Here is a 15,326-nt window from a genome sequence, read left to right on the forward strand (position 1 = left end):
CCCTTCCTGTAGGCTCCCACCACAGCTGGCTGTTGCAGACTGGTGAGTCTTCCTCTGGAGGGGATCTAGTACTTAAAAGTGAACAAGCCTCCAGCCTGCCAGACCTATTAGCACAATACTGAAACTGTTAAAGAGCCATTCAAGTGGTAATGAAGCCATTTAACAGGCATTTGCCAACCCCCAGGTATATACTGTCAGTTTCCAAATTTACTGACAAAAACAGTTGTGTGTTACTGTAATATTTACTCAGAACATGTTAGTCTACAGGACCTTAGTTTAAAATTTGCTTTAAAAATATTTCATTAGTGTGTTGCTGAAGATTATAAAATCATATCTCTAAAAAATGCTTGCATAGATTTTTAGATGCACAGTCTGAGTATTCATCTTTAGCCTTAAATGCTTGGATCTTCAGACATATAGTTTTTAAATAAATCCTTCAAAAGACCACCCTTATCTAAAATACACATGTGAGCCCGGGCTGCTGTCGAGCATAGGGGCACCAGTTTAATAATACTGCATGGGCCCTATTAAATCCTAAGGATGGTCTAGCTATATGGCTTTTAATTCATGCAGTAGAGGCTCATGCACTAAGCTTCAGAGGTCTCAGGTTCAATCCCAGCCATCAGTGACTGGGGTCTGTTGGTGTTAGCACTAGGGTTGCCACCTTTTTAATGGCTGGTAACTGGATCCCCCGAGGTCCCACCCCTGTTGCTCACTAGATCATCTCCATGTCCCACTTCCCCTTCCAGCTGGGCTCCTTCTGCTCTGGGGCTGGGATGAGAGCTGCTGCAGCCTGACAAGGAACCTGCGTGCAGGTAGACAGCAGCCCCGGATGAGCAGGAGCTGACGCGGGTTAATGATCCTGAACTTCCCTGCGCCCCACGGTAACAGACTTTTGCTATCCGGTCAGTACATCTGACCCTGCCAGTTCCCCTTTTCGACCTGATTTTCCAGTCAAAAACCGGGCACCTGGCAACCCTACACTGCATTTGAAGAGGAAGTTTTGTCAAAGGCCTTTGGTACATAGGAGTTCCCAGGATGAAACTCAGGCCATAGTGCTGGTAAAGCCAAGGAAGAAAAAGGGACAGTTGGGGAAGATCTACTGAATGGAGCTTAGATAATTTGAGTCTTGGAATTCAGTCATGTTTGGTGAAATCAACCTAATTAAATCAGTATCTGGTCTTAAAGGTTTGGAACCCACATATACAAAAACTATCAACCTGTTCCCATATTTACTGAACTTAACAATGCTTCTTCAAAGGCAGATTCAAGTGATAGGATGAAGGGGACTGAGCCAACCTCTTCTTCCTTTTATTTTTAATACTTCTATCAAGGAGCCTGTGATGGTGTATACAAACCCCACATTGGGACAGAAGGGGTTAAAGGCCAATACTGGGAACAGCTAGCCCCTCCCGTCCAACCCTGCAGAGCATGCTCCATCTGGAGACAGGGTTGAAAAAGGAGCAACCCAGCTCACAAAGCTGAGAGTTGCACAGACCTACCCTGCAGGCCGCTGCCAAAAGGGGCTAGAGACACCTCCCTGAAATACCAGGACTGTATGCTGAACCCAGTTGGTGCTGGCGGTTTAGTTTCCTTTTTATTTTTTCTTATCTGGGATTAGAAGCAGAGGGAGCAGTGCTAGGAAGCAACCCAGGGAAGGTAACTCAGAGGGTCCACCTCCAACCCCGAGGTCAATGCTATTGACTCTCCCAGGGCCCTGGGTCAGAGCCCAGTGGAGTGGGCAGGCCTGGGCCCCCCTATCACTACCCCACAACTGAGTGGGTGCTAACCACTAGGCCACCTAGCCTACCAAGGACCCTACTATAGAGCCCAAAGCCTTCATATATAAGGTATCAGCCTTTGGGATCCAAGCCTTTAGAGGAATGACCCAGAAATAAAAATCTCCAGAACAAAGAGCCAAGTTAAAAAGGTTGAAAGATTTTAGAGCTGAGTGAGGTTCAGATCCAACACATGGATCTATCCCACAGAAAGTGCTGATTGAGATATAATTGCCTTCTCAATGAGAAGCAAATTAAATCAATGAATGCCAGGCATGATGAACCTGAGAGATAAACCCAGTGCAAAACTGAGCACCTTCTTGTCAAATGCCCTTCAACCAGCTATTTAAGAAATAAACTAACTGGTCTGTAATGGTAATGAATATTCAGGTTATACAAGAAGTGTATCAATCAGTTACAGTCTCGGGTATATCAACCCTCAACAGAGTGGCAAGAATCCAATGAGCACCAACCACTGAGATGGACCCTGACCAAACAACTTTGAGATGGAACTGGTAACACCGCCAATGCACCTTCAGCAACAATTCATCTGAGGACAAAATCAATATCATAAACAGGGGCCTATATGATGGCACGGACCAAAAACAAGTAGACTAATGTTAAATATATATGTGTGTGTCAATTGTTACCTTTACTATTAACGTCAAACCTAACTAACAAAACTTATATAAAACATAAACAAACAGCCAAAGCAGCAATGGAGAAGAGTGGCAAATGTTTCCAAGCCTCACAATCTGTGGCAACAAAAATGGTACTAAGGGATTTGGGGGCTGTGAGTCCTTTTATTGGCAACCAGGCAGAGCTGTGTGGAGGAATATAAGCAATCCCAACAGCCACTACTTTCTAGATCGCTCCAAACTTTTGGAATTAATAGTATGCATGTCTCAAGAGTGGCACACTGCAGAATCAGAAATTTAAGCTTGAGACATTCCTGTCTTGGTTGCGTTCAGGGACCAAGCACCAGGAATAGGGATCTATCACAACTGAGGCTTTGTTCATAATGCTCCTTTTTAAGTTCTGTATTTATAATACACTGAGACAGTAAGTGAGGAAAATGCAAACTATTAGACGTTTAAAAGATAAATTAAAAATTGGTTCTGAAAAGGCGACTGCCTCTTTAAATTGCGTGCACTTTGAAAACTGAGTTTAGAGACAGCAAAAGGAACTCAGCATATAGGAAAAGCAAGCAGTGCAGAGTTAGAATAAGAGAAAACATATCTGTGAGAAGGCTTACTCAATTTCTCACTTTTATATAATGTTGAAGAAAGTAACAGAGTGATTTAGAAAATGATTTTATTACTGGGTGTTTTTTAAACACCCAAAAAAGAGAAAAAATAGAGAAACTAGAGTTAACAAAACCATTTAAAAAAGGGGGAAATTGTTAACAATTGAGAGTCCCTCCAAAGCATAGTAAGTGGAAAAGTCATGTTTACCTGTAACTATTTCAAATTAGAAACTAATTTGAGTGGAGGAGAAAATGATAAAATTATCAAAACGTTCATGTTGAGGGAAAAACCATCTTTATACTCAAAATAAGCAAGTTAAACATAAGAGATTAGAAGATCCTCAACCTCATTCCACAAAACAGTTTGCACCACAAAACAGTTGGAAATACACCTGATGGCCCAGATCCACAAAGTGACTTGGGGCTGGTCTACACTGGGGGGGGGGATCGATCCAAGATACGCAACTTCAGCTACGTGAATAGCATAGCTGAAGTCGAAGTATCTTGGATCGAATAACCTGGGATCCACACGGCGCGGGATCGACGGCCACGGCTCCCCCGTCGACTGCGCTACCGCCGCTCGCTCTGGTGGAGTTCCGGAGTCAACGGTGAGCGCGTTCGGGGATCGATATATCATGTCTTAACGAGACGCGATATATCGATCCCAGATAAATCGATTGCTACCCGCCAATACGGGTGAAGACATACCCTTAGGCATCACAACAGAGTGACACAATGCCTCACTTTCATGCACCTAGAAAATCAGTGAAACAACAATGTGATGCACAAAGCCTGAGTTAAGTGCCTAAGCTCCCTATCCAATGATTGGGGAGGGATACAGGCATCTTAGAATGTGATCCAGCACATTAGGTGGGAAGCTGACTATGCTAGCCAATGGCAGATGCCGACAAGAGGGGTGTGGCCCAAAGGCCTGCCATCTAAAGAATTAGATGCTTAAGCCTGGGCACTGGGGAGTCACCTACCTTTGTTTGTGATCCACAGCCAGAACCCATCTCCTGAAGTCAGGCAGTTTAGGTGAAAAAGCACCTGCCTAACTCCATACAAAACAGCAGAAGGAAGAGGAGGTTCCCCCCTTTTAACTTTTAGGCTAGTTCACTCATCTGGGATGTGGGAGACCTGTATTCATTTCTCCCCACCACCTGCGGGGGAGAGAGGATTTGAATAGGGTCTCCTACCTCTCAGGTGGGTGCTCTAACCACTGAGCTATGGGATATTGTGATTGGGGCTCCCTCAATCAGTCCTGTTGAAGCTGTTCTACTTTGTATAAATCAGTGTTTCCCAATTGGTGGGCTGTCAGGCCTGAATAGGTGAGCTTCAGAATTTTTTGAAAAAGTACATGTGAGAACAAGGGGGAGAAAGCTGCCTTCTGATTGGCCATCTGCCTCACTACCCTGCCTCTTCCAGGGGTGGAGCAACCAATCAGAGCTCAATCTCCCTCTCCTCCCCGCCCCCATCCTGCTTGAGCAATAGCTCGGCTCCTCTGCCCCTTCCCTTCCCTCCTTCAGCCGCCAACTGGGGGTGGGGGAAAGAGTCCCTGGAGCTCAAGGTGTGCTGTGGCAGAGAAAAGGTCGGGAACCATTGGTATAAATAATTAAATAGTCACAGAGCGAGAAAGATAATGAATGACTCTTTAACCTGGTGGTTAGGGCACCCACTATGAGGTAGGAAACCCTGGGTACAGTCCTCTTGCTCCAGTGACTACTTAATTATTTATTTAGCTAGCTCTTCCAGGGACTGGGTTAAAGGCCATTCTCAGGAGAAGGCAGGTATGGCTGAAGTACCTCTGCATTCCAGCAATTCTCAGCTGCCCTTGGGGAGTGGAGCAGTAGAGTGTAATTTAAAATAGTTTTGAGCCTCTTATCAGTTACGCTGAGAATAAGGACAGACCTCAGCAAGTCTCAGGATCAGGAAGTTGGCAAAATGGCTAATGTTACCTTTTAACTTTTCTCCTCCCTCAGCTGCACCAAACATAGTTTGGTCACAGCGGACAATCTGACATGGAAGTTCTGAGGTTTAATGAACATAACATGTGTAAGGATATAATTCATTCTATTTTTTAAAATGAATATTCAAAATTATCCTGGTTCTGAGTACTGTGTTTATTATACAGTACACTCACTCTTTTTTCAAGGGCTGAGGTAACATAGTTAACATAATCTTAGCCCCAGAAGGCAGGGAGTAAATCTCAGACAATCTCAGAGAAGTAACTGAGCTATATTGATTAAAAATATATCCCAAATTTAAAACAATAAAGACACTTGACCAGAAAGGAGGTATAGCATTTTAAATTTTCTAATTAACTTCTGAATTCTGTTTATATCCAAGTTTTTGCTGCAGTTTTGTATAGGATTTTTTATTTGTAAGTGATTCTTTAACTTTAGGAACTGGGGCAGAGAGTACTATAAACATTGAATTTCTGGTCTGATGCGAGGAGGAGTACAGACTGTATTGTTTTTAGTATCCACTAGCAGTCATCAAAAATGGCATAGCAGTCTAAAAGGCGAGTTAAAAATCTATTGCTATATTACAATTGCAATAATTATGGGATGTTTGGAGTGAGATAATAGCCATTAAGATAAATTAATTGAAAAAGTATTACTGTAGTCAGACCAATATATGTCCTAAGTCCTTAATAATGGGAGATGAGGCCACCATTGTATATTGACTTTAACATAATGGTGAGAGCAGGAAAACTCATGTAGTAATACTTAGGATTATGGAGAAAATATCTACCTAAATATTATGTGAAATGCAATAATTCAGCAAACAATTTTCAAAAGCTTATATCCAAAGAGTCTGTGTGGGACATTAAAATAGCACACACTGGATGATAGCACATACCCATCTGGCATCCTACATTCCAGAATTCTTGAGGATTATAATTAGAAGAGGTTGCTCTAGTCCCTTTGGGATAAATTCTTGTAATAAATCTGGCAGTATGCAAAACAAATTCATTAGCTGAAAAGAGAATAAAAAAAATTTAAGACCGGCATTACTAAAAAATACATATAAACAGATCTTGTTTCAAATAAATAATCAGATTATGTGATTTTTAGTCCTGATACAATTAACAGAGTAGTGATGTTCATATTTCTTTAAAATATTTCCCTGCCTATCTAATGTTACCTAAGTATGTGCACTACTTTTTTAAAAAAAGACTAAATTCATAGTTAAAATCTATATAATTTGGTAATAATTAGTAATAGTTACTAAGGATGCAGTGACCTAGCTGTTTTCTTCTAGAAAATATTTCACTATTTTTGTTGGTGGTGGTTTGGGTTAATGTGTATGTTTTACACTAAAAATAAGCATAGCCTTTTAGGGAATGGGGAGGACTGGAAATAAGAAATGTGCTATAAAACCATTTATCACTACAAGTGCTCAGTAGCTAAATTCTAGCCATGGTTGATATTAGCTAAAAGTTGTTCACTCTTGATTGCTGTCTCATGACCTACATACAATGAATTACTAACACTGGTCTACAATTTTTGAGAAGTCGTCTGCTTCGGAGATAAAATGTGCTATTTATTATGTATTTTGATGTGCTGAATTAAAATATGACAATTAAAACAACTGATTGGCTACTGTTTCTAAGATATTTAAGTTTTTACATTTTATGTCTATATATATTGTGTAGACAGTAAAGTTTTAACCATAAATTGTAAACCTAGGTCTTTTCATGTGTTTATGGTTGCTTTACATGATAATATTTCACCTGTCCTGTTTATGTAACACTTTAAAAATCAGCAAAAGGGTTATATAAATAAAATGTATTATGAAACAAAAGGCAAAAAACTATTATGTACATAGTTTAGTCCTATTTAGTGTCTACTCGGCGCTTCTTGGCTTGTCTCTTGTATTCATTAAATGGAGCATCTCTTGTCACTGTCCAGCAATAGTCTGCAAGCATTGATGGGCTCCATTTGCCCTGATAGCATTTCTCCATTGTTGCAATGTCCTGGTGAAATCGCTCGCCATGCTCCTCGCTCACTGCTCCACAGTTCGGTGGAAAAAAATCTAGATGAGAGTGCAAAAAATGTATCTTTAGTGACATGTTGCAACCAAGGCTTTTGTATGCCTTGAGGAGGTTTTTCACCAACAACCTGTAGTTGTCTGCCTTGTTGTTTCCGAGAAAATTTATTGCCACTAACTGGAAGGCTTTCCAGGCCGTCTTTTCCTTGCCACGCAGTGCATGGTCAAATGCATCATCTCGAAGAAGTTCACGAATCTGAGGACCAACAAAGACATCTTCCTTTATCTTAGCTTCACTTAACCTTGGAAATGTTCCACGGAGGTACTTGAAAGCTGCTTGTGTTTTGTCAATGGCCTTGACAAAGTTCTTCATCAGACCCAGCTTGATGTGTAAGGGCGGTAACAAAATCTTCCTTGATTCAACAAGTGGTGGATGCTGAACACTTTTCCTCCCAGGCTCCAATGACTGTCGGAGTGGCCAATCTTTCTTGATGTAGTGGGAATCTCTTGCACGACTATCCCATTCGCAGAGAAAACAGCAGTACTTTGCGTATCCCGTCTGCAGACCAAGTAAGAGAGCAACAACCTTCAAATCGCCACAAAGCTGCCACTGATGTTGGTCATAGTTTATGCACCTCAAAAGTTGTTTCATGTTGTCATAGGTTTCCTTCATATGCACTGCATGACCAACTGAAATTGATGGCAAAACATTGCCATTATGCAGTAAAACAGCTTTAAGACTCATCTTCGATGAATCAATGAACGGTCTCCACTCATCTGGATCGTGAACGATGTTGAGGGCTGCCATCACACCATCGATGTTGTTGCAGGCTACAAGATCACCTTCCATGAAGAAGAATGGGACAAGATCCATTTGACGGTCACAGAACATGGAAACCCTAACATCACCTGCCAGGAGATTCCACTGCTGTAGTCTGGAGCCCAACAGCTCTGCCTTACTCTTGGGTAGCTCCAAATCCCTGACAAGGTCATTCAGTTCAGCTTGTGTTATGAGGTGTGGTTCAGAGGAGGAGGATGGGAGAAAATGTGGGTCCTGTGACATTGATGGTTCAGGACCAGAAGTTTCATCCTCTTCCTCTTCCTTGTCTGACTCAAGTGAGAATGATTCTGGTGCATCAGGAACCGGCAGTCCTTCTCCATGGGGTACTGTGCATATAGCTGATGGAATGTTTGCTTTTCTACTGGTATATAATTGCAACAATTGGTATATATAAATATAAATATAAATATATAACCCTTGTTATATAATTGCAACAAATCTTGTACAAAATGTGGCACGTAAGATGCCTATGGAAAGGTTATGATATGCTGAATATGATTATGCTATTTGTGTGCATTTTTCATTTTTATATTTGAAGTTATGAGTATTGGCTCTATACCTGTATTTCAAATGTTTGCTCCTGGGGTAACGGTAGTTAGCCAGCACATCTTGGAGGGACTATTCAAATTGAGTGGCCCATCAAAAGAACATTTAACTGACAATGGACCATGGGAGACGCCTATTTACACTTCATGGAATTTCCTGCTATGACTAACTGGAATCAGGCATCACATGTGACTTCCCCATGTGACTCCAAACACCATCTTGCTACCTGTAATTTTCCAGAGAGCTTTGTTTGAAACAATGGATTCTCTCCACGTGGCAGAAGCTATAAAAGACCCTGGAAACACCTCCATTTTGCCTCTTTACTGCTCAAACCTCTACACTTATACTAATAGGAGAAATCTAACCAAGGGACTGAAGTCCTTCCAATGATTTGGAAGCAACCAGAGACTTATCAAGCCTGCAGTTTATTCCATCACTTCTACAAGCCTGAACCAAGAACTTTGCAATTACTGTATGTATTTGATTCCTTTAACCAATTTTAACTCTCACCTTTTTTTCTTTCTTTTTATAAATAAACCTTTAAATTTTAGATACTAAAGGATTGGCATCAGCGTGATTTTTGGGTAAGATCTGAATTATATATTGACCTGGGTGTGTAGCTGGTCCTTTGGGATCAGAAGAACCTTTTGTTTGATGAGACTAGTTTTAAAGAACCACTTATCTTTAAATCCAGTGTTTCTGGTGGTGATACAAGGACTGGAATGCCTAAGGAAACTGCTTTTCTGAATTCTTGTTAGCCAGTGTGGTGAAACAGAAGTTTACTTTTGTTGCTTATTTGGTATATCTTATGGAAGAATAACCACCAATTTGGGGTGTGTCTGCCCTATTTCTCAGCAGTTTGTCCTGAATTTGGTATTCTCAGTTGTGACCCACAAAGGCATGGTTACACCTGCCACTGAAGAATCTGCACTGTGCAGGGGGATTTTAAGGTGGCATAGAACTGCCAGAGAAGCTTCTATGCCAAACTCATTCCTTGTGAATAGTGATATCGAACTGTCCTAACATCCCCACAGGTCTGTTGGCGACTGGCTCAAGTTAAAGCAGCCTGAGGCTGCCCTAAATGGTGCTCGGGGACCAGAGTGGTGCAGACCAGGCCAGAATAGTAATTCTACATAATTCAACTTGGCTCTGAGGGCAAACTACGTGCTTTGGGGGTTATTCTTCCTTCAATCTGCACATGCAATTGTCATTAAGGCAAATGGGAGTGCATATACACATCAAAAAGAGAATAAAGCCCATTATATGGTAAAAATGTGTTCCATATATGTTCAAGTACAGACTGTAAGATTACTCAGAACTATTTGGTACAAACACACCCATAATTCTTTGCAACAAAACATAATGTATTCATATGGTTCCTTTACTATGCAATGTTTGTTTTTATGAGACAATATGAATTAAAAACAATACTGAACAAAATATTTTATTTAGAAAAAATATTTCATTTTGCTTAATAAAGCAATAAATGCAAATCTGCAACACAATTGCCAGAATATTTCTAAAACTGCATTATAAAACAAACCAATAAATTGAAGACTATATGGTTCATAATGTTTATTGACTGTTCTGACAGCTAAGCAATGAACTATGGCAACATTATAACTTTTATCTGATTAAACCAAAAGAAATTACCTGTCTGTTTGGCAAGTTTTCGTGCTTTAGTCTCTCCAATTGAATTCATTTCATAGAACTTCTGATTAGCTCTTGAATGCTCAAAACTTTTAAACTTTTCAGCTTTGGTATAAATCACAAGTTCTGAGAGCTCCATGGCCAGTTTTACCTTCTTAATCTATATAACATGAGATAATAGAAGAATATACATTTTAATATTTTCATATATTTAATTACTGTTACTTCCAATCCAGAAAATAACTTTCAATGATTTATGCATGAAGATACTAAAACGAGAGAAGCCACATGAATCTCTAGATGCTCTAGGCCAGAGTAGACAGTGCGTTATATTGTATTTGGTAAATACAAAATACCAGCTACATACAAATAATGTATATAAATGTACAGACCTATGAAAAACAACATTAGTTTACTTACCAAGCACAGAAACAGGGAAATAATAATCCTTTCCCATGTGGCTCTGTGTAAGTGAAACTGCATCTGCCTATCTATAACTTAATGTTAATCCAGCATCCCTCACTGTGGTATCTGACAACCTTATGAATTTTAAAAAAGAAAACTGGAAGTTCACTGATCATGAGCCTACCCTTCCCTCCCCAAGTTCTATCAATTATTAACTTTTGGGGGAGTTAACATTTTTATTATTGTGGGAAACTATGGTGAATTGATGGGTCCGGGATTGCCAACCCCAAATGTTCAAAAATCATGAGTCCGGCCCCCAGAAATCATGATATTGGCTTTAAAATCATGAGCTTTTAAAAATAAAATATTTGGAATTCTTTTTATTTGCCTTCTGGCTTTTGTGCTTTTTCAGTTCAAATATTCCAGCATTTCTCTGCCACCAAGAGAATTAGCAACTTAGCTTTCTTTTTTAAAAATGAAAGTTGAGATTGTGATGTATTCACATATCTCCTTGTTTTAAGAAAAAAGTAACTATCATAAGACTCGTGATAAAAATCACAAAAGCAGGATCTTATATATTGTGACTTATGAGGTCATTCTGATCTTAAAAAAAAAAAAAGGAATTCTATAGACCAATAAAGGTCTATCGCCATCAATCTTAAGCCTTTCTCTGGTTGCCAGCTAAACTGCTCCTCAGTAATACTGATAGCATAGCACGTTCTGGTCACAGAGAAAGACGTTTTTCAGGCTGTACAGATCCAACCCATTAAGACCTTCAAAGAGTAGGACCTTCACCTTGTACTGGATCCAATATTCAAAGGGGAGTCAATGTAGTGACTGACAATGTGTGCTTGGCATTTCTCAGGAGGCATGCTGCTGTTTTCTGAACCAATTAGAGATTTTTCTGAGTTTGTAAACTATGTCAGACTTATAAAACACTGCAATAATTCAGCCTGAAGGTCACAAAATCATGGATAACTTTAGCCTAGTCCATATCTGTGACTACTGGGTACAGTCTTCTAGTCAGCAAAAGTGGATGAAAGCCTTTCTTCTGGCCATCACTATTTGGGTCTCAAATATCAGAAAGAAATCCATAAAGACCCTAAGGTTACACACTGTTCAGATCATTTGATCAATAGAGGATGACAGTAATACTGCCAGCTAACTCTTTGAAATACATCTCTTTTCTCACCAGCATTACCTCTGTCTTGCCAAGTTTCAGTATGATCCAACTGTGCTTGATCCATGCAATAATATCACTTAGGTGTTAGGACACATGGTGATAGTATTATTGGTACCTGATGTAAGGGAGCAATACAACTGTATGCTATGTTTCCACTGCTAGCCTATAAGACCATCGTGTCTCAATATTCCTCAATGATTTTACACAAATGTTCAATAAGAAGGAGAGGACAGTGCCCTTTTCAACTCCTTAAAAGAGAATTTGAAGCAGAGGTACAATGGACCATCATCAATCTATGGGCTTAACCGGAGACAAAGGACAGGCGCCATCTCAGTGGGCTGCGTCTTATCTACACAAGTTCTCAAAGTTAGTTCAGTAGCATCTCACCTAAACAGAGGTATTATACTCTCACCCAGTATTGCACTTTCTAATCTTCATGGACACTGGCTCTTCTCTCTTTTCAAGGGAAAAAATTAAACCTCTTGGGGGTAAAGCTATTTTGATAGATTGGTTGATTTGTACTTTTAGTTGCAAGTCATTGCTTATTTATATGGCGGCAGGGAAAGAGGGATGGTGGAAGGAGGTGAGAGTCCTGAATGTCATTCTCATGGTCAATTAAATCACATGCTATATATCAAAACAGGAATATAAATATGGATAATACCAGTCTATTGCATGGTTCTGGGAATGTGATAGGTTCCCCTGTTTGAAGAAAGAAAATGGTTACTCACCTTCTCGTAACTGTTGTTCTTCGAGATGTGTTGTTCGTATCCATTCCAATCAGGTGAGTGCATGCACGGTAGCTGGAAGATTTTCCCCTAGCAGCATCCGTCGGGTCGGCCTAGGCGCTCCCTGGAGTTGCGCCTTCATGGCACTCAATATAGAGCCCAGCCAACCCGCCACCCCTTCAGTTCCTTCTTGCCAGCTACTCTGAAAGAGCGTTAGGACTATGGGTATTGGAATGGACATGAACAACACATCTTGAAGAACAATAGTTACGAGAAGGTGAGTAACCATTTTTTCTTCTTCAAGTGCTTGTTCATGTCAATTCCAATCAGGTGACTCACAAGCCTAAATTCAGGAGGTGGGGTCGGAGTCTTCCACTGATTGGAGCACTGCTCGTCCGAAGGCCGCATCGTCTCTGGCCTGTGCCAGGAATGCTGTTGATGAAGCCTGCACCCTGGTAGAGTTCGCAGTGATTGGAGGTGCGGGAACCCCAGCCAGGTTGTAGCACTCACGAATGCAGGATGTGATCCATGACGAAATGCATTGTGACGATACAGGCAGACCTTTCAGTCTGTCTGCCACTGCCACAAATAACTGGACCGATTTTCTGAACGGCTTCATTCTCTCAATGTAAAAGACTAGCGCCCTGCGGACATCCAGAAAGTGAAGTCTCTGTTCCTTGCGGTGGAGTGCAGCTTAGCGTAGAATACCAGGAGGAAGATGTCCTGGTTGATGTGAAACTGCGACACAACTTTCGGGAAGAAAGCAGGGTGAGGCCTGAGCTGAAACTTGTCCTTATAGAACACGATGTAAGGAGGCTCTGATGGTAGGGCCCTGAGCTCAGACACTCTCCTGGCCGAGGTTATCACTACTAGGAACGCCACCTTGTAGAGCAGGGAGCATGTTGCTAATGGTTCAAAGCGGGGGGGTCCCATGAGCCTAGAGAGGACCAGGTTGTGGTCCCAGGTAGGGACCGGCTGACAGACGTGGGGTACAGCCTGTTGAGCCCTTTTAAAAATTGGCTGACCATAGGTTTAGCAAACACCGATCCCCCTCTCCCCCCCATGCCCAGATGGAGGGCGGATATGGCAGCTAAGTGCACTCTTATTGAAGACAACAAAAGCCCCTGCTGCTTCAGATGGAAGAGATAGTCCAGAATGAGCAGCACTGAGGCTAGTGTCAGGCATGAATGGCGCTGTGCCTACCAGATCGAAAATCTCTTCCACTTGGCAAGGTAGGTGGCTCTAGTAGAGGGTTTCCTGCTGCCAAGGAGGACTAGAAGAACCTGTTCTGAACAGGAAATCTCCATCGGGTTCAATCATGGAGCTTCCATGCCGTGAGATGAAACGACACAATTTTCGGATGTTGAAGACGACCATGATCTTGCATCAGAAGGTCTGGGAAGAGTGGAAGGGTGACCAGGGCTTCCATGGATATGTCTAGGAGAGATGTGTACCAGTTTGGATGGGGCCAGGCTGGTGCTATCAATATGACCCAAGCTCATTCCCTCTGGATCTTGAGGAGTACCTTGTGAACGAGCGGTATGGACAGAAAGGTGGAAAGGAGATGGCCTCCTCATGAAAGAAGGAAGGCATCCAATCTGGAGCTCTGGCTGTGATTCTGGAAGGGGCAGAACTGCTGGCACTTCCTGTTATGTCGTGTGGCAAATAGGTATATCTGGGGAAAAACCCACCTATGGAAGATTGAAAATGCAATGTCCATGTGAAGGAACCACTCATGGACTTGAAACGACCTGCTGAGGTGGCCCACCAGCTCGTTTTATACCCTGGGGAGGTACGACACATGCAGGTGTATTGAATGCTCCACACAGAAGTCCCACAGCATGAGGGCTTCTTGGCAGAGGGAAGAGGAGCGTGCACCACCCTGTTTGTTGATGTAGAGCATTGCTGTTGTATTGTCTGTCATAACAGATACACAATGTCCCATTATGTGTGCATGGAAGGTCTGGCATGCTAGGTGCACCGCTCTCAGCTCTCTGCATTGATATGGAGAGCCAGGTCTGCGTGAGACCAGAGATCTTGGGTACTGCGGTCTCCCAGATGAGCTCCCCAGACCATGCTGATGTGTCCGTCACTAGCAACAGAGACGGCAGCAGAATGGTGAAGAGGACCCCTGAGCATACCTCCTGAGGGTCGAGCCACCACAGGAGAGAGTCAAGGAGCGGGCGAGGCAGGGTCACGATCCTGTCCAAGCTGTCCCGGGCTGGGCGATACACTGACATGAGCCACAACTGAAGAGGTCGAAGCCTGAATCTGGCATGCTGCACCACATAGGTACAGGCAGCCATGTGTCTGAGAAGCTTCAGGCAGTTTCTTGCTGTGCTGGTGGGAAACTGTGTGAGGCCTCAAAAGATATCGGTGAGGGCCTGAAACCTTGCTTCCGGCAGGTATTCCATGGCTTAGGTCAAGTCCAGTACTGCCCCTATCCTCTGTACAGGGGACAGAATTGATTTTGCTTCATTTAGAAGGAGACCCAGGTTTTCGAAGGTGGCTCTGATGAATCTGACCCGAGCTTCCACTTGGGTCCTGGAGCGGCCTCTGATCAGCCAGTCGTCGAGGTACAGAAACCCCTGTACCTGGCGCCTGCACAAGAAAACGTTGACAACTGCGATGCACTTGGTGAAGACTCAAGGTGCTGCTGACAGGCCAAATGGAAGGACTGTGAATTAGTAGTGGGTATTGTTTACCACAAACCTGAGATACTTTCTATGGGGCTGAGTAATAGTGATATAAAAATATGTGTCCTTCAAGTCGAGGGCGGCATACCAGTCTGCTGGATCCAGCGAGGGGATGATGGAGGCCACAGAGACCATGAGGAACTTGAGTTTCTTTATGAACTTGTTGAGTTCTCACAGGACCAAGATGGGCCTGAGGCCGCCTTTGGCTTTTGGAATTAGGAAATACTGGGAATAGAAGCCCTTGCCCTTCTGCTCCTGAG

The 15,326-nt window shown here is 42.3% G+C and overlaps 1 protein-coding gene across 1 annotated transcript in view; it reads right to left on the reverse strand.

Annotated features, from left to right (window-relative positions):
• The window catches only part of PLCZ1 (phospholipase C zeta 1), a 132,125-nt gene that overhangs the window by 45,041 nt on the left and 71,758 nt on the right, over positions 1-15,326 (reverse strand). The window contains exons 8-9 of the mRNA XM_065567977.1: positions 10,058-10,214; positions 5,887-6,003 (exon numbers count right to left, since the gene is read on the reverse strand). Coding sequence (XP_065424049.1) covers positions 5,887-6,003; positions 10,058-10,214 — 274 coding nt within the window. The remainder of the gene's footprint in view (positions 1-5,886; positions 6,004-10,057; positions 10,215-15,326) is intronic.

Source organism: Chrysemys picta, chromosome 1 (assembly GCF_011386835.1).
Source record: "Chrysemys picta bellii isolate R12L10 chromosome 1, ASM1138683v2, whole genome shotgun sequence".
Taxonomy (NCBI): domain Eukaryota; kingdom Metazoa; phylum Chordata; order Testudines; family Emydidae; genus Chrysemys; species Chrysemys picta.